This window comes from Crocodylus porosus, unplaced genomic scaffold (genome assembly GCF_001723895.1).
Source record: "Crocodylus porosus isolate Cpor-Errol unplaced genomic scaffold, CroPor_comp1, whole genome shotgun sequence".
In the NCBI taxonomy this organism is placed as follows: Eukaryota; Metazoa; Chordata; order Crocodylia; family Crocodylidae; genus Crocodylus; species Crocodylus porosus.
In genome coordinates this window covers 109,241,103-109,261,015 of record NW_017728931.1, presented here as the reverse complement: position 1 = coordinate 109,261,015, position 19,913 = coordinate 109,241,103, and the positions used below count along the sequence as shown (strand labels likewise).

General features: G+C 41.8%; 1 protein-coding gene across 1 annotated transcript in view; it reads right to left on the bottom strand.

Annotated features, from left to right (window-relative positions):
- TTLL8 (tubulin tyrosine ligase like 8) overlaps positions 1-9,088 on the bottom strand; it is a 20,632-nt gene extending 11,544 nt beyond the window's left edge. Inside the window, exons 1-5 of the mRNA XM_019543959.1 lie at positions 9,071-9,088; positions 7,646-7,774; positions 5,782-5,896; positions 2,750-2,872; positions 1,494-1,680 (exon numbers count right to left, since the gene is read on the bottom strand). Of these exons, the coding sequence (XP_019399504.1) occupies positions 1,494-1,680; positions 2,750-2,872; positions 5,782-5,896; positions 7,646-7,774; positions 9,071-9,073 (557 nt within the window). The 5' untranslated portion in view covers positions 9,074-9,088. The remainder of the gene's footprint in view (positions 1-1,493; positions 1,681-2,749; positions 2,873-5,781; positions 5,897-7,645; positions 7,775-9,070) is intronic.
- Positions 9,089-19,913: the final 10,825 nt, after the last annotated feature.

Here is a 19,913-nt window from a genome sequence, read left to right as displayed (position 1 = left end):
CAGTGAGTCCAGAGGTTTTTTCCAGGGTTTTTTTTTCTTTAAGGGCTAGAGCTGGCCTAGGTGTGGCACCCATGAGGGGGATGGGGGAACAAGGGCAGGTAGTTGGGAGGCTCATGCAGAGCCCTCCATGTAGCATGAGGCAACGGGAATTGCCCTCCACCTGGCACCACCCGCTGAGTCGAGGCTTTTTTTCCCCAAGTGCTGGTAGCTGAGGCAGCCATTGCCGGGCTGGCAGAGGGGCAGGGGATGGGCCTGGCCTGGCTGATTCAGAGATTCGGCAGCAGCCGAATCTGAATCAGATTCAGCCAAATCGAATCAGGACAGTAATTTGAATCACCGAATCGAATCACTGTCCCCCAAATCGGCCAAATCTGAATCCAAAGCGAATACTAGCTGCTTCACACAGGCCTAATATGCTCTTCACTAAAAGAAGCAGGTTTTCCTTTTGTAGCCAATCCTGTAAGTTTTTCAGACCCAGACCCTGATCTTCAAAAGTACTTACTCAACTGTCTGTCGTTTTAAGTGTCTAAAGTCTCCCTGTGGGTACCAATGGCATCCTCAAAACTGGCAGTCAGTGGATGCCTAAACCTTGAGGCCATACATTTTTGCTGGCAGGCATGGAAAAGTCACTTAAGTGACAACCGATCCCACAACTAGTAAGCTGTTCAGACTTAATTCTAGCCAAATGCCAAAGTAGGATTCTCAGACTAGGTATTCTCTCACCTATCTTACCAGCTGAATCAATCTTTTACATTTACTCTTAGCAAATCCCAGACCATGGGCATAAACCTAGGTCTCCTACATTCTGGTTAAGTTGCCCAACCAGACTACTGTGGTTACTCTACAGTGGTATTGCTCACTCTCTCATGCCTCCTTCCCATCTTCTTCCTACCACTCCTTCCCCAGACTCCAAACCATCCTGAATCTTAGAAATTTTCTGATGAAAATTTTATTAAAACAAATGTTTCTATGAAAAGTGTAGGTTTCAATGTTTCAAGTGCAGGTTCATTTTTTGACAGAAATATATTTTGCCAAGAGATTTCCTATGAGCTGTAACAAACTGTCCCATTTTTGAGCCTCATAAAAATTCCATGCTGCTTACTTAAATACTTTCTGTAAGTCCTAATTCTCTCCTTCCCATTCTGAACTGTTGTATAGAGTTGCTGTGCTACATTTTTGATTCCACTTGTTATACTCTGAATATTTGACCTTGTTTACAAAGTACGGAGTCATGGATGCATAGAGTTGTAGGAGTAGAGATTACTATTTTTATTAAAATCAAGAGTTTGACAGATACTAGTTATACAGTTACTCATTTCCAACTTGAGTTTACATTTAGGAGCGGACTGTGAGAGATTATTCATGTTGAAGCATTTCCTTCAACTGGGGATCCTGGTCAGATATAGTATTATTCATGATGACTAATTGTATTATATCTAGCTGTTAATCAGGGCTTTAAAACAAAAGAGTTGACTCTTATAGTAAAAGCTTACTGAACCAGAGAGTAGTACTGTTCAACTAATTCATTCCATTCCTCCTCATTGAGCGTGGCAGAAGAGTTCACTGCTGTGTCGATGTCCTTGTGTTCCATTCGCCCAAGGTAGATCTCACATGCATTGCAAGCCATGTCTATTAGTTTTCCAGGAAGCTGCTTGACATTTTCATCAGAACACTCAGAACCTAAAAAATAAAATGTTTTTGACACTATAAGTGAGGTATGTATACTTTTTGTGATCATACATATGATCAGAAGACCAAGTTTTCAACAACTTATAGGGAATCTCCCATTTGCAGCCTGTTTGAGTTTACTGAATGTGAAAAGCCAGTGTTTTTATCTGTTTTTCTTATATTTTTCTTCAGTTTAGTCTGTATGCCCTAGAAGTTTTAGTAAGTAAGCATTTCTAGAATTCAACACCTCTGTCTACCTTTTATTAGCAGACTTTTTTTTTTGTCTCAAGTTCCTCTGGGTTAGCTTCTGTAACAATGACCCTGCATCAGAAAGCAACTAAAGCGAGTCCCTACAGACTTAAGCATACCTGAGATGGCCTGACTTTTCAAATTCCTCACTCTAAACCAAGATGAAAATCACTGTAGATTACCCAACTCATATTTATGCCCAAAAAAATGCACAGCTGCCTGACATTTTTCTTATTTGGGAAAGTTCCCAAAACACTACATACTTTGGATTAGGTTCATAGCTCTCTGCTTCTGTCCCTCTCCACCACTGAAAATGCCAGCCCCAATTCCTGATCCACCCTCTGAACTTAATAGCAAAGTATTGACTTTGAAGGGCCATCCACAAAAATCACTGTAAATAACTTTAACAGCAACCTAGTTTCAGGCATAAGCTCTTACGATATATTAAAATATGTATTTGCAAAATACAAAGTGGGATTACAAGTTCTTTTGAGCCTCAAAGACATAAAGAAGCAATAGACAAAAAGTAAAATTTTTCAAATTATTCTGCACCCTTTAAATAAGGCTGACATACACTAGAGATGAAAATGCTTTAAATTTCTGTAGACAAATCATATCCATCACAAAACAACTGTCAGAAATAAATGTTGCCATAACTATGGAAGCTGTTGCTTAAAAATAACTTTTGAACATTGATCACTATATTTATTGCAGTAAAAAGACAATGTTTGCCTCTGAAACATGCGTTAATTGCAGATGCGCAAGCTATTCCTTGGCCCTTTTTCTGTACAACAAACTTTGTAGTGTTACTTTGCTGATATTTCAGAAATACCTTTCTTCTGGCCTACATCTTCTTTACAACCTTTTTCTTTAGTCTTCTGTATTTTTTTATTGCAGACATTAAAACCAACGACCCACTTTAATATGTTAGATGCTGCTGTATTCCTGTAGTCCTCTGAAATAAATGACATACTATTTTAGTTTGTGTTCTATTAACAGACAAACTGCTAACACTTGTTAGAAGGACACAATTATCATAAGGACTATGTGAGAAACATTGCTGAGTACAAATACTATCTGTTTTCCATTCTATATACCAGTCTTTTGCTAAAAGCAAAAAACCTAGTAGTCACTTAAGAAAAGCGGTCTGTACTAGTTACAAGTTGGTAGCCCCCTCTTAGGTTGCAGTTGTAGAAGTTTATTTGCAGCTCTTGTGTAAGAAGGATGTTGATGCTGGATACAAAAAAGTCTGTTTGCTTTCAGTTACTAGATATGCCTAGTGGACACTGCAATAGAGTTTAAAGAGACAGCAAAATGTGAGCAACAAAATATTTCTTAGTCCTACGGATGAAAAGTGGAAAATGGTTTCATCATGGTTGCCAACCCACAGAATATTTCCAACACCATGAATTTGAAGGAATAGCAATGCCTACTGGTCAGCACTCTGAGGACACCATGGGATAGGTGACCACAGTCAACAAGAAAACACCCCTAAAGGTCAGAAAATCATTTGGTGGGGGAAACGGGAAATAAGGGTAATAATGAGACAGGCCACAACTCCTTTAATAAATCCAAAGGAAGCCAGAAGAATGTCAGGCCTCACCACCAAGGTGATCTACAAGCAGAACCAATGTGAGCAAGGAGTTCTAAGAAATATAGTTTGTGTGACTAGAGTTTGCTTAGAAACTTCAGCCAAGCTTTGAATAATATCTAAGTTCTGGGAAGCGTATATGACCTGAAGCAAACTCCAAAACAAAATCTTTTGAAGTTCCCCTACCCAGCATGAATCACTACGCATCCATCTGAAGCATCTCATTTAAAAAAAGGGAAGAATTTACTTAGAAATGAAGCTTGAAAATCTGAAAATGCCATAAAAAATTGCTAATACTTTGGGGGGCTACACTTTTCTGCATATAGAATATATGCACAAATAAATATGTTTACAATGACTTCTCCAGCATGTAGCGCAATGTTATTATTTTAAAAGGATTACCAGTAGACCTGAACAGAGGAGGAAATGTGCCTTTTGAAATATTAAATCCAATTAAAAGAGTCATTTTTTCCAGACCACAATTCTTTTACTGTAAAAAGAACAGATAATATGCAAATTTTTGCTCATATTCTCCTTTGCACTGCAGCCACTTAACACTGCACCAGCAAAGCAAAGAAGATTTAATCCAATATATCTGGCCAAAGAAAATATTCCCTAGCAGTGGAGGTGTTGACAAGGATCTCAGACAACGCTAGCTGGTGCTTCAGGCCATTGATGGTGAAGGTAACTTAAAGCAGAATTTGGACCAAGGATGGAACTGGCAACACAAACTGCAGAGCACAAAAACCATCTTGAACCCTTCTACCTCCTTGCAGCCATACTTCTTGGTCACAGGTAATTATCAAGATCCCTCTACTTTGCATATACATTTATTTAAACTTTTTAGCTGGCATTAATCCAACATAACATTTTTGTCACAACTTTAGCTTTTTACACTCTTGAGAATGAAATATTTCTTGAAATTTTTAACAGATTTGGTTTTGGCAACAGACAACCCTTTTCAATTTGTAGTCAAGGGACATAACATTTTTAGTGAAGCAAGGAAGATTAACATCTATAAAAAAACAGTAATGTTTCCTGCTTTTTTTCAAAATAGCTCATAAACTGGACATGTCACTGACACTTCTATTCACATCATTAAAAGATTCCAGCATCATAATAAGAGATTTGTACACATGAACTCTATTATCATAACCTCAGTTTAAAAATAAAAATAAGGAAATAATTTCATCCTATAGAAATCTTTAGGCCAGAACCCCTCTGCTTTGTAAATCATGTCTTATTTGCTAAAATTTGCTAAATGGATGATTAATCTATTCCAGGTTTCTGAAAGACCCAGAGAATAAATTAAGTATTTTAAAGGTGAACATCTTCACATCCATTTTTTTGCAGTATATTCAGTTACTAACAATGTGCTAGGGCCCTGTGCAGCTCCTAAGTGTTGCTGTTCTAGAGTGTCATGCAAAAATCTGGTACAGGACATATTGCTGGTAAGAAATAGCTGCTTTTACCAAGTGTTACTGCCAATGAATATCAAATGTATCCAGTAACTGTGACATTGGATTTATCCCAGTGTACCTGTGATGAGGACAGATTTAGCTAGTGCATATTTCTTAATGGAGGCTTCCTGGGGAGTTGAGTGGGGTAATTTGGTTGTATGGACTTGACACTGCAGGGTGCTCAGTGCTCCAGCACTACATTTTAGAAATACTTTTATGTTTAAGTTCAGTAGGGCTATTGGCAGGTTTCAAGTGATAGGTGCAGCAGGGTTGTGATCTACATAGGCCAGGGGTGAGCCAAGTATGGCCTATGGGCCAGATCCGACTCACATGGGGGCTTGGTCTCTTGGTCCTACCTAACCCAGGCGCCGTTTGGCCCGTGGTGCATCCTGCCACCCCCGGATGCGCAGTGGGGCTGGGGTGGATCCACAGCTGGACTCCACTTCCAAGCAGCCCAGGTGGTGGTGCCTCCTTCTGGCTGCCACTACCACTGCCCCAGCCCCATGGATACTGGCAGAGATGCACGCACACAACCCAGGCCCTGGCCCACTACATCTCACACCTGCCCCGTACCCACCCCAACCAGAGCAGACCAACTCCAGACCAGCCAAAGCCCACGTGCACAGCCCTGGACCTGGGCAACTCAGGCTCTGGGCTGTTATTGGGTGGGGAGAGGGTGCCCGCTACAGCTCCCCAAAACTGCCTATGTGGTCCACAGGCCCAAATAATTGCCCACCCCTGATCTAAGCCAAAGTGCTCAGCATCTTCCTTAACCAAGTTTTAAGACTTAACACTGAGACTCATGTGACTTACCTATAAAATCCTGTTTCTCAACATCCATGCAAATACCATAACAGCGGGGGAAGAAGGTATTTGGATTAGCTTGCACGTACCATGGCAAGTTTCTTAGATTCAAACAAAGCCCAATCTTAAGGAAAATAATAAATATATTAAACTGCATGTAAACTTGGTTTGCTATTTCCCTCCCACACACATAATGAGAATAAACAAGATTATCTCAACCTCCACCAAAATTTATGTATAAATTCTTTCAATTTATAAAGAATGTAATTCTATTAACCTAGGGCTTATCTGTTCCCCCAAACACCTTCTAACACACAACACTGACAACCATGCATCATTACTCAACATAATAAACAGGCTGCCCACTATATTACACGTATAAGGATATTGCCATCTCACCCTCCTAATTACATTCCCTACTCAGTAATCCCTTCTCTCAAATCCAGCAAAACATGCCTAATCTGGACATGTGCAAGCATCTTGCTGAGTTGGGGGAGAGATGCCTAAATGGAAAGTTGAGCTCTGCAATGTGACAGTGAGGTTAAAAATAATTTAGCCCTGGTGGACCAAGGGGGTAAGTTTTGTAACTCAGGATATCTGCTTTTAACTTTCTTCAAATGGAGCAAGGCAGGACCAGCAAAAGCACCTTAGCTACCTGTATGACTGGTAAAATCGCACAAGGTGGGAGACAGCCTTTCATAAGCCAGTTAGGGCTTTAACAGTTGAAGCCAGCCCCTGAAAGACTACCTCTCCCAATCTGTTTTTCGCTTCCTCTTGTTTCATTGATTCCTCCTGCTGTTGTTACATGATCAGCTCTTTCTATATAACAATTATGAACTCTTTATTCACTATCCTTCTGCGACTACCTTCATCAGGGTTGTTCACATCAGTGAAGCTGACCCTGAATTTTCACAATAATTCCAAATTAGGGACCTAAAACTTCATTGTATTTAATCAAGTACATATCCTTTGGAAAAGCTGGTCAGAGTCTCTTTTCAGAGGATTCCAAGAATTAGTTAATTAATTGGGAAATTATTACAATAAGACTGATGTGGAATAATGAAACTATATGCAAGTTAAATTGAAATATTGCTGTATTTTCTCACATACAACATGCACCTTTTCCCTCAAAATCAGCCCCCCAAAATTGGGGTGAATGGTTTAAGTGAGGAAGCTGTTTTCTTCACCAAAAAAGAAATATTCTACCTTCCAAAAACAAGGTGTATGTTTTATTTGGGGAAATGTTGTATCACAGAAAATACAGCAATAAACAAAAAGGTGCCATACTTCTCTTAAGAGCCATTGTTGCCACTGGCAAAAAAATTGCATAAACAAACAAGGAGTTGCTAATAGCTAGCTTCCCTTCAATACCATATCACCCAACTCATGTCAGTCCATGACTAAAGTTGTCATTATTATACCATGCGTTTAGCAAACAGCTTGCTTGAGCCCTGATCCTGCAGTTGGATCTATAAAAGCAGAGTCATGAATATCACAAGGAGCCCAAATGAAGTCAATGGGCCTCCATGAAAATACTCACTGAAAGACTGGGACCTCGTATGATTTAGAGCTGAGTATATTGATATTTCTCCTTTGCAAAATCTGGCATCTCCCTCTGGTTATATATTGCTAACACTAGAGAAAAATTAAACTTTTGTGCATAACCAAGAATGAATCTGGTCCCACATGTGTAAAGCATTTAACTTTAACTTCCTATGTCAAGAAATAAATGAAAACAAATTTAATCGATTTAAACTATTGCTCATGTACCAGTTTATCTTATACTCTGTTTACTAAATTGAATACCAGTACCATTCCTAGGGTACATTGCGTGGAACAGACTAAGGGCAAGTCAGGTTAACAACATACTTACTTTAGTTGTAAAAGAGCCAGTTCTTGCATAATGATTCAGCATCTGATCAAAATGTAAGTCACGGTAATTAACAGCATCCTTTTTTATAGTCCAAAAAAAGGATGGCTCTTCATTTCTTACCAACCTAGACTAGCACAAAAAAAGAATCTATATTATAATTCTACAGATTTAAGTCCAAGGAACCCTTTATCAATATGTCCAGTAGCAAACAATCATCTTCTTCAATTAATCAAAATGATAATCAGGATTTGTATTTGTTTAATGGACAAAGGAAGCTAGGAGATGAGGCACCTATGACAATTTAGCATTAGGAGAATATGTACAGTCACAGTCATATTATAATATAATATACAATACAGTCATATTAACTCTATCTGTTGTATATAGCACATCCAAAGTGAATTTCTAAGAGTAAGGAGGGTCAATTTAAATGCACATGCTGACACACTCCACTTCCTACAGTGTATTGAGATTTTAAGGCTCTAGGACTGCATATAGCTCAAAAATATTTTTTGAGAAATTCCCAGCTCCCCCCACACCTCTCCTCCCCAAAATAGTAAAAAATGGTTTCTTTGACTGCTCCCTATTCTCCACTCAAACTCTGTTTTTTTGTTGGGCCATTCTGACTGTCTTTGCTGATTTGTTCAGAGTAGTAGAATCACTGATAATTTGATCATCCATTCACTCACAGACCTTCTCAGAGTTGCTGTAGTGATCTACATCCTTGTGTTCCAGCACTGTTTAAGTAGTGAGAGACATATGAGAACTGGCCAAAATAACTTGATGAAGTTTTGATATGAGGAAGCAGTGAACAACCAGATAACCCACAATGTATGTAATTTTCTTTATTGTAGAATGTCAGTCAATTAACTTTAGGGAGCACTAAATGACAAACTAAATAACAAAGAATACCAAAAAAGCACAGAGACTATCCTCCCATTGTCTTCCCTTGCAATCAGTGGAAAGAGTTCAATGAGTATGCAGTTGGATCAAGGCCATGTGGTTCCCTTAATCATGATGATGATTTGCTGTGTAAATGCCTTTTAAATGAGTAGTTGGTAAGTCAGTGAAGCAAATCCCCTGAATGGAAAGTGCACTGTTAACTGTATGTACAATTAAGTCAATAGGAACTGTATATACATCTGGAAGGCACTGAATATTAGTTTGCTGGACCACAAAATATATTAAGGGGACAAATTCTTCCTAATATATGTGTACATTAATTCACTATTGATTTGCTATCCATCAAGCAAATTCCTGTCTTATAAATCTCCACTATTTTCAGCATAATTTGTCCCTTTGTGGTTGCATGGCAGAAATAAGCTAACTGAATGGAACAAAACAAAACAATGTTATCGTAATTAAGCCTTATTCTTATAACTAAGATATATTCCAAGAAGAAAAGCAACGTGTATGTCAACCTACCATTATATCATGAATATCATCTGACTTTTCAAAGCAGGACACTTCTTCATGTAAGACATTTCTTTTGCCTTTAGAAAACATATAACAATATGAGATATATAGGTATATACTGTTTTAAAGGAAGATTTGAGCAGCCACACAAGATGGGCTCAATATCGAGAGAGCTAGAAATAGGTGAGATGTCCAGTCTTCCTCTTGGATTTTGAGAAACAAACTACATGCTCCATAGAAGATGCTCCATATTTATGTTATCTCCTTGATTAGTACATTAGTACCATCAAGTATTTTTTTAATAAATTACAAAAAAATACACTAAAGGAGCATTAAAGTTTCAAAGCTAAGCTTCCAAAATCTGGGAGATGTCAGAACGAACACTGCTTGTACAACCTGAATTTGGCTACTTTGACGTATACATCATGATACTATTTTTAACTACATGACCATATACTGTATTTTCCACATGACCCATGCTTCATTTAGTGCACCAGAATAGACTGTGCTTCATTCACTGAATGGGTAGTTGTTCAATATCTTTGTTTTAACTTCATTGTTAAAAGTTGTTCCATGCTTTATTTACTGCACATTATTAGAGCACTAGTCTAACAATGTAATTGTTCATTTCCTTATGGACTTATGACCTTTAGCCCTACAGTATCCGAGTGTCTTACAGGCATGAATTTATTTTCACAACACCCCTATAAGATGAGGGAAGGTGCTATTTCCATTTTATTGATGGGGGGAACTGGGACACAAAGAATTTAAGTCATAAATGTTCAGTAATATGGAATGCCCAATCTGAATTGCCTAGGACCTGATTTTTCAGAATACGTTTTGTTCTTCAACCCCAGCTCCTGTTACCTTCAGCTTGCAGATCAGGTTACTAAACACTTTCTACAAATCAGACCATGAAGCTCTTAAATTGGGAACCCAGAAAATAAGGAGGGCACAGAGTTAATGGCCACCTGTGAGAAATCTGGATTAAGTGACTTGCCTCATGTCACAAAAGCAAGGTTTGCTTCCCTGAAGAACTGAATTCTTTCAGGGCTCTTAATTCTGAGACCATCTTTTTTCTTTCTTCAATTCCCTGCCTTTTTCATTACCCACATTCAAAAATTTGTAACAGAGGTAGATATCAATGAGGCAATGCTTTTTAGTAATACCTTTAACTGGATCAACTGTATAGTTGGGAGAGCTGATGGACAAGCTTTCTGGCATCAAGTGACCTAAGGATGAGCACCTAAAACTTGTCAGACAACTCTCTCAACTACAAAAGTTGCCTTGCCTCAAACATTTCCTGGACTAACCCCCTAGACCGCCCGCCAGCCAGGGCTGCTCCAACCCAGTTCAAAGTGCTGCAGTTCCAAGCATACATGTAGATGTGCTGAAGTCCCAAGCATGCAGCAGTCCTGTGCTGCAGTCCCAAGCATACATGGCACTCATGAGCAATAAATTCCAGCACAATATGCACAAGAGTTTATTGCTTTGCGTTAATATGCACATATGGAGGTGCCTAAAAATGGCTAAGTTATTTTACCTGAACCTTCCTAAAAGTTCAGTCTGAGGCAGATACGGGTCGTGAAAAATTGCAGCCCAAGTTATTAGTTTGGCAAAATGACCAGAAACAGGGCCTTGCTAAGTTTGGCCAACATAACCTATAAAATAGGTACAAGCAGTGCCACTTATAGTCTTCAGTACTGGGGATCATTTGTGTACATCCACTGCCCAAGGCTGAATCACCATGAAATATTAAAGTCGTGCTGTCTGTTGGCTAGAGCAACAGACAGACTTCTAATTTGTTATTCTCAACTATATCTTTGATTTACTATGTTATTATTAACCATAATCAACTTCTTGGGGTTACTTCGATTATTAACTGTCCACTAAAAGCTGCTGACACCTACCTCTAAAACAGCTAATATTGGAAATTGTTGGAGATAGGACACCTTACCAGAAACACCATAGGTTATGCTTAAGTTATGCAATGTCTATGCTCTTGTCACCTTGTAAAATTGCATAACCTCTTTCTACCTCTGTCTCCCCATCTGGAAAATGGGGAACATTATACTGAACTTCCTCCAACATTGTTACTAGATTTAATATATTAGTATTTGCAAACAACTTTAAAATCCTTAGATGAAACTTAGCACATATATAAAATACTATTATTACTTTCAGCAGAACAAAGGATAAGTGATAACTTAATGGGACAATCCATGTAATGTATATGCCTCTGTAATAACTTCTTAAATTAAATTAAAACTACATCTAGTTACTTAAATAATCTAATTTCCTCAAAACTAAGAAACAAAGTAAGTGCAAGCACAATTATAGCAATGATTAAAGAAGGGCATGGCTGGCGCAAATAAGAAGAGGAATGCCTTGACAATATAAATTTCAAAGTGCAGGAAAGGATGTTTTATCCATGACAGCAAAAATTCCTGAGGCTGGAAGTATGGTACTCTTCATTTCTTCTGCTCCAGAAAAATATACTTCTTTCCTGCATTTCCATGCAATTAGGATGAACTCTCCTCATGGCACAAAATATGCTATTCTTGACTTGTCTGCTTTACCTTTTTTCTGATCAAAAAAGTGCATTGAAATGCTGCACTTTTATCATCCCTCAGTGATCATAGATGAAATATATTCACATTCCAGTGAAAATATGTGTTTCTGAACTGTCAGATTAGCCAACTCAGTCTATGAACGGTGAGTCTGGAGGCATTCTATTTGGCTTTAGCCCCAATAATACAGATTCCGTAGATCAAATTCTGCCTTCAGTTATGCCTTGGCATGGATGGGAAACCCCAACAAAGAGCTATAGTTCAGGAGGGTACAGAGAAGTGAAAGAATTGGAGAGAAGTGAAGGTTTCTGAGCAGGTAGGTCTAAATTTAGAAGGGTTTTCCTTTCACGGTGCTTTCCAACCACTTTTGTCCTTCTGTAAATTAGTCAGTTTTTGTGAGGAGAACAAAGCATCCAAATCTACCCTGTGGGGGAAAAGGTGTTCAAAAAGCAGCAGATATTGAAAGCAGCATTAATGTCTCACTTCTGGATATCTGAGCAAATAAGAAAAAAAATCCAAACAAATATGAAAAAAAAAATCCAAACAGGATAAAACATCTGACATAAAATTATTTACTCATTTTGTTGAAAAAGAAGTGATTGAGATACGCTACCATTCTTTCTGTCGCCTTCATCATCAGCATCATAAGTGTCAGCCTTATTGTCCTGTAAATCACTCTTGGGGGGAAGTTTTTTCTCCACCCATCCTTTTTTCCTTAAACTTGCCCGAATTACTGGATAGGGTCCACAAATGGCAAAAATTTTCTTTTCCTGAAATTGCAGACAAAATATTCTAAATGAAAATCATGAAGTTTTAAATGAAAATCAGTGTGGGTTGTCTTTTACACATAAGATCTACACCAGAGATGATGGTGATGGCTTTGCAGCTGTAAGTGTCATATTTTAGAAATAGAGTGGAAACACGAAAGATGTATCCATGATACATCTGTGAGCTAAAAGCTCTCTACTGACACATGGGAACCACTGATAGTCTACTGACTGTCAGTAGACAGAAGCACAATATTTGCCCTGAAGACAGTTTTACCAAGTATTTCCCAGTATGAGAAAACAGGCTTTTTCCAATAACAAGGGGCTGGTTAGCACAGTGGAAACATAAGCTAGCTGTCATTTTGGAAAAGCCAAAGTAACAGTGAACTCCAAATTAACAAATGACACCACGTATATGTATACATCTAAATAAATACAACATAGATTTTTAAAAGACAACAATCATGCTTTTCTAAGCGTTAGATAATTTGGTCCATTCATTCTCCTGCTCATTTATTCTTCTCTTCCAGTCACAGAATTCAGAATAGCTGGTAATCACCAGTTAAATAAGTTCCAGTATAAAAGTAAATGTATTACAGTTCAGCATGAGAAGAACAAGTTTACAAGCTGTGAAGAACATGTTCCCATGCTAGTACAATTTCCATCTGCACTATAGCCTTGGATAGACTAAAAAGATAGTTTTAAATATACACATTGACTAACAGTAGTAAACACAATTTTAGCCATAACTTAGCAGTTATTTACGCTTGTAAAAACATCTTAGTTAATGGTAGCCAACCTGAAAACACAGTTCTAAGCAAAACAAGTGTTGGAATTGGTGTGAACTGGATAAACAAATCACTAAAAACTACAGTTAAACATATATACCCTGATTGCCTTTTCTGCTAAAAATCTTGTCAGCTTATATTTGTCCAGTTTGGGGGAAAAAGACAACTCTTCTGAACACCCCTTCTTTAGCTCTATAAAAGAGAAAAAGAAAAAGACATATAACCATTTTGCAACATAAAATGCAATCAAGAACCAATCTAAAGACCATATTGTGCAAGCTGAACTGCCTTAATGCTGAAAGTACAATGAGCACTACGTGAGCACACAGACATGTCCATGAGGCTTGGTTTGCAGGAGCCGGACCTAAAAGGACAATAGAACTGAGCACCAAATCTCATTCAATATGAGTAACGCTAGCAATTGCCAAAAGAGGGACCTAACTGCACCTCCAAGTGCTAAAAACCATGATAGGTATGGGTATATAAGAAGTTTTCAGTCTCCACCTCTCTAATTGAGCCTCCACCTCTCTAATTGCTAGCATTATTCACTTGTTTTGCATTACATTTTCAAAAAGGCAGCAAGCTTGTTAGAATAGTTACCATAGCAAAATGATTCTCATCCAGGGTGCCAAGGACGCCTGGGGTGCCACAAAATCCTTTCAACACTGCCACGCACTGTTAGGTGTCCAAATATAACTCACAAGGTAAACCCAGAGATTTCAAAATTTCACCAGGGTTTTTGTTTCAAAGCTGTTTCAATGCGTTTTGAGCTTGAAACAGCGAAATCAAAATGAAACAAAAGGCTTCGAAACAGCTTTGAAATGAAACTAGGGTTTTGAAAGTTTTGAACTGTTTTGAGTTTTAAAGCTGGGTTTACCTGGCTTCACTGCCAGTCCCAGGTGGCAGAAGCAGCCTCCTCCCATCCAGTGCACAGATCCGGGGGCCTGCCCCCCCCGTAGGGGCTGCAGGGCTGTGCTACACTCCTCCTGGGGATGCAGGCCCCTCAGTCTGAGCACCAGAGGAGAGGAGGCAGCCGCTGCTGCCTGGAATCAGTGCTGGATGCAGCCTGTACTCATTGCCAGGAAAATTGCTGCTGCCGCTGGCCCCATGCAGATCTGGGGGTCAGCACCCCTGGAAGGAGTCCAGCACAGCCCCACAGCCCTCCCAAGGGTGTGAGCCCCTGGATCTGCGCACCAGATGAGAGGAGGCTGCTGCTGCTGCTCCTACCTGGGACCAGTGGCAGCAGCAATCTTCCCCGGTACTGGGCATGGGCTGTGCCCAGTGCCAGTCCCAGATGGCAGCGGCAGCCTCCTCTCATCCCACATGCAGATCTGGAGGCCTGCACCCTCAAGAGGAGTCTGGCACAGCTCCAGAGTCCGCCTGCTCTGGGGCCTCAGCTCTGCACTCGGGATGAGAGGAGGCTGCCGCTGCCGGCAAGTGTCACGAGTTTTGCTTTGAACAGTTTGAGGTGCAGTTTCCCGGAAACCTCTGAACCTATCTCCTGGAAACTTGGCAGACTTCATGCCCTCAGAAGGGGCTACCATCCCGCAAACTGCATTCAAATCAGGCAAGAAATAATAAAGTTTTAGGCATTTTCATGATTCCACATTATAACCTATGGACGAAACATCAAAACACATTGAAACACAGTGAAACAGTTTTGACTAAACAAAACAGAACAGTGCTTCGAAACGAAATGAAATGATGAAAATACACACTGTCCCTTTGAAATGGCAAAATGGAAGTCAAAATTAAACGGTATTGTTTCGCATAGACTCATGTCTTGAGTCTAAAAGGGTTGAGAACCACTCCCATAGCATAATCCCATTTTATTAATTTAATTAATGTGGGGAATCCCACTGTAATCCACTGATCTCAGCAGGATTTCTCATTTTTAGGAAAACGAATAAGGTTAGGGCTCATGCTTACTGTCCTGGTAATCATTCATTAAGAAAGTGCTATATTTACAAAGAGAGATTAAATAATATAAATACACACATTATTCATTTATCATAAAAAACTCAGTTTCTGCAAATTGTCTTCCAGCTGGAACATGGTGTGCTTTAAAGATTATAAAACCATTTTTTTGTATTTTACAAACATGGATTATGAAACACAAGAGAGAGACTTAAAAATCACAACTCTGTGATGGTTTCCAGAAGAGGAAGTAACCCTCCCACATTTTAGTAAAATCTCACTGACTTCAGTGGGACCAAAAGTTTAACCATCAATTTATCATGCTCCAGATTTAAGGTCTGCATTATATCCAGTCCTTTTCTAAAACAACTTGTACAGAAAATAAGTCCCCTCTTTCTCCTCCAGGACTGTTAGACTGTCATGACAAAATACTCCTGAATGCTGCTACAGTCTTACTGTAAGATTACACACTTTGAATATCTGAGAAGTTAGAATATCTCTCAATGGTTGTATAACTATCTATTAGCATCTTAGTGATGGTTATATAACCATAATGGTTATATCACTAAGATGCTAATTAGAAGGTGAATGGTTTTAATCTCCCACAAAGTGAAATAAATCATCCTCAAATGTGCTGCTTGCAAAACCTTTCTGGATCATGGAATATAATGTGTATATACTTAGAAAGCACCACACACACTTTTTCCAGAGTTCTAAAATAATTTCAGAATACAGCAGCACAGTGTGGATGTAGGATACATGTTATGAATGAAATGAATACAGTTCTCAGGCGTTAATTTCCCAACTTTCACACATTTGAGGATTGGACAAGATATCTATGGCTATTAAGACTAGGGACCAACCTAAGTCATGGCAGAAATGAACTACACAGCAGTCCCTTTAATGTTTCACTTTTTGCCACACACCCTCCCCCACCCCCGATTAGCCAAGGTGTCCCAGCAGCCCTACTGCTCATTGTCTGGGAGGCAAAAACTGCAGTTTTAAATATGCTGTGGTTTTTGCCTCCCAGCCTATCATCAACAAGAAGCAGGGCTGTCAGGGTGCCTTGGCCAGTCAGTGGTGGAAGGCAAAAACTGCCGCATATTTAAAACCATGGTCCCAACCAATGAGAAGCTCGCAGCGAGTGGTAGGGCTGTGAAGGCCCTTCACCAATCAGCAGGGTATGGGGAGGGGAATATAGAAAAAAGAGCAAGATTAGAAGGAACCATTGAGCGGCATACCTCCACCGCAATTTAGGTAGGCCCTAATGACACATTTTCTAAGAGCTAAATACATATGAACATTCAAAGTGCTACATACAAACAAGCATACTAGGTCAGACCATTTAGCCCAGTATCCTGTCAGTGGGCCAAATCAGGCTCACATACTGGACTCAAGTCTGTGGAGTTGAGTCAGTGCAGGTACCACATACAACACACCCTGGACTGGCCCCATGTGCTGCTTACAGTGTGCACACTGGCTCCAGCCCCATGTACCACATGGAGCATGCACCAACCCTGGCCCTGGCCCTGGCCCTCCGTGCAGCACACAATACATGGGACCAGCCCGGGGCACGTGCTGCACACAGCACATGGAGCCAGTCTGGGGCACGTGCTGCATCTGGCACCTGTGCAAGACCAACTGTGCACACTGGATCCAGCATGGACTGTATTCCCAGTCTCAACCATCACTGGACCCAGAATACAGGACCAGCCTGGTGCAGGCATTACATGCAGCATGTGCTGCAGATCAGCCCCATGTGCTGTGTACAGCATGAGCTGCCCCAGCCTTGAGTAGCACACTGCATGCAGGACTGGTGCAGGGCATGTGCTGCAGGTGGCACTGCACCAGACTGGCCCTGTGTGCTGGAGTCAGCATTGCAGTCAGTCTGGAGGCCCAGTCCAGATCAGCCCCAGATACAGTGTGCAGAGCCTGTCCCTGCAGACTGGCACAATGCTCTGCTTACTACACATGCAGTAGCTCCTGCCGCTGCTCAATGTGTGGCCCATGCCAGAGAGGCTGCATGCATCATGCAAGGCTGGAGCTAGTACATGCATCATTCTGCATGTGGTGTGCCAGTCCGAGATCCACAGGCAGCACTGTGAGCGGATGATAGGACTCAGTGGGCTGCATCCAGCCCACAGGCCATACCTTTGACACTCCTGCTTTAGTAGAAAGTGTCCGAATGCGGTATATCTAGAGTAATCCATCCCCTCTTGTACACCCCTCACCATCTACTATTGGTTGCAGAATGTTAGAAGGCCAAAGTAGAAGCACTCACAGTACAGTCCTGACAGATTCCAACAAATCTGTGAATTCTGCTAAATACCTTGTACCACAAGGACACAAAATGGAAGGAAGAATATCAAAGGATACATCCTTGATTTTCTTTATTTAATAGCTTCCAAGGACCTGTCCTCCATAAATTTGGTTAGTTCCTTTTTGATTAAATTATCTGCCTCTACAGCAGGGGTGAGCAATTATTTCGGCCACAGGGACACTTAGGGAGTTTTGGTGAGCTGCTGCAGGCCAGGTCAGCACCCCGCTGCTGTGGCACAAAAACTCCTTAAGTGGCTCTGCCCCACTCTCAGCCAGGCAGATGGGATAGGGCTGTGGGCAAGTGGAATGGATAAGCAGGCAGGCAAGGCTGGGACCGGGGCTGGGATAGGAATCCGTGGGCGTGGAACCAAGCCCCAGGGCAAAGCGATCCATTCCCCACATGTCCCTGTGATGGGCACTGGTTCCATGGACATAGGCACATTGGGAGCAGATCACAACTCTGTCCCAGGCCCTGGCTCTGTGCTGTCACCACCCAGCAATCCCAGGGTCTCCATGGAGACTGGCCATGGAACCAGTTCACAATCCACTGTTCACTGGTTTGTGGCTCTGCCTGAGGCTTCAGCCCCAGCCTGTCACTACCCCGCAGTCCCAATCCAGATCCCAGTTCTGGCCCCAGCCGACCTACCTGTCCTGCTCCCAGACACCACTCTGTGCTGGGCCATGGGCCCATCTTATCTGCCTAGCCAAGCATGCCCTGACAACACAGGTCCCAGGCCAGTCTCCATGGATTTCCCACCTGCTTGCTCCATCCAGCACTCCCAGCAGTGGGTGCAGGACAGATGTGCCAGGGTTGCCCAGGCAGTGTGGCTGGGTTTGACAGCAGTGGCAGAGACTACCAGCAGCAGCTGGAAGAAGCCACCACTGCAGGGGCTGCCAGGAAGCAAGTCCAACCACTGCACCGCCTCAGCCCTGCTGTGCACCTGGGGGCAGTGGAACTGGCCACACACACCACAGCCCAAGCTACCTCCACACCCAAGCCCGGGGGTGGGGGCTGGAGGGGGCAGCAAGGGACCTGCCATGGGCCGGGTAGATTTTCCAGATCTGGCCCTCAGGCAACAAGGAGATTCCTTTCTTCCTCTGACAACCAGGAGATGCCATTGTTATACAATCTCAGCCTCATTCTTAATTATTTTTTAACTAGGGGCCCAATGAAGTAAACACCTAGGCATGTCTATTAACTTTATTCTCATCAATAAAGTCACATAGGAGCTCTAGTGAAAGCCTGGTTGAGGCCAAACTTTGTTTGATACATACCATGAAGTGCTAATTATCCCATCTTCCCCTGCACCTAACAATCATTTATTGACTAATTGGTAATAGTTGTTGTGCCAGAAGTGAGACTTCAGGACATATCTGTTGAAGAAAAGTATAGTGGCTTTATAGCCATTGGCAGAAAGCAGGGTAGATTTGCATTTCACAGACTAAACAATGCATAAGCTTTGTTACTTGTCCAGATGCTGAAAAGTGACAGGTATAAGTAAATTCAGGAAATAGGTGTTCCATATCTAAAGGGAAACATGAAAGAAGGTGCACAGGTATTTGCATGAGAAGCTGACAGAAAGACAAAGCTAGTAATGTTCTCATGATGGAAAAGACAGTAAATGAATAAAAATCTGAATAAAAAGAGCATGCCGGCATTTGCGTCGGTGTTCGCGCCGGTGGGCAAGCAGGAAGGGCCAAGGGGCAGACTCCTGCTAGCGTGGGGCAAAGGCACCGCACTCAGCCAAAGACAAGTAAGCAACTCCTACGAAGGTGTCGACACGAAGTGCTGCCAGGGCCCAGCCTTCCCGGGGCTTGTCTGAGGCCTCCACCCAGACAGAGCCCATGGGGGGGCAGGCATCCCCCAACCCCCTGGCCTGCGGCAGTTGCCCAGCAAGGCATGGGGGGGCAGGGACTGGGGACCCCCACACCTGTCCTGCAGGTGCCCGCCTTAGGGCCCTGGAGGCGCAGGTGAGGCAGCTCCAGGAGGAGGTTAGCAGGCTGAGGGGAATCAGGGAGGCAGAGGAAGAAATTGACAGATATTTTCTTTCCCTACAGGGTTGTACACCCAAAGATGATGCACCTCAAGAAGTGCCCTCCACTGCAGAGTGGCAGACAGTCACCTCCTGAACCAGGACTGCTCATAACACAGCAGTACCCCAGTTCCTCCAGTCCGGCTGGAGAACAGGTACGAGGCCCTGGCAACTGTGGAGGAGAAAGAAGGAGAGGAGGACACCGGGGAGGAGGCAACTCCACGCTTTCCGCATCCTGTGCAGGCCGAAGGAGACAAGCAGGCCAAGAGGAGAAAGCGTCGCGTGATCATCATAGGTGACTCCATCCTGAGAGGTACAGAGGGCCCCATCTGTCGCCAGGACCCCTCGGCATGCAATGATGCGGCCAGGAGAAGCCCCGATCGCCTGATGGAGGACTATCATCCTAAAGGAGATGGGCGCACAGGTGGTTTTCTCTTCTATCCTACCAGTGAGTGGAC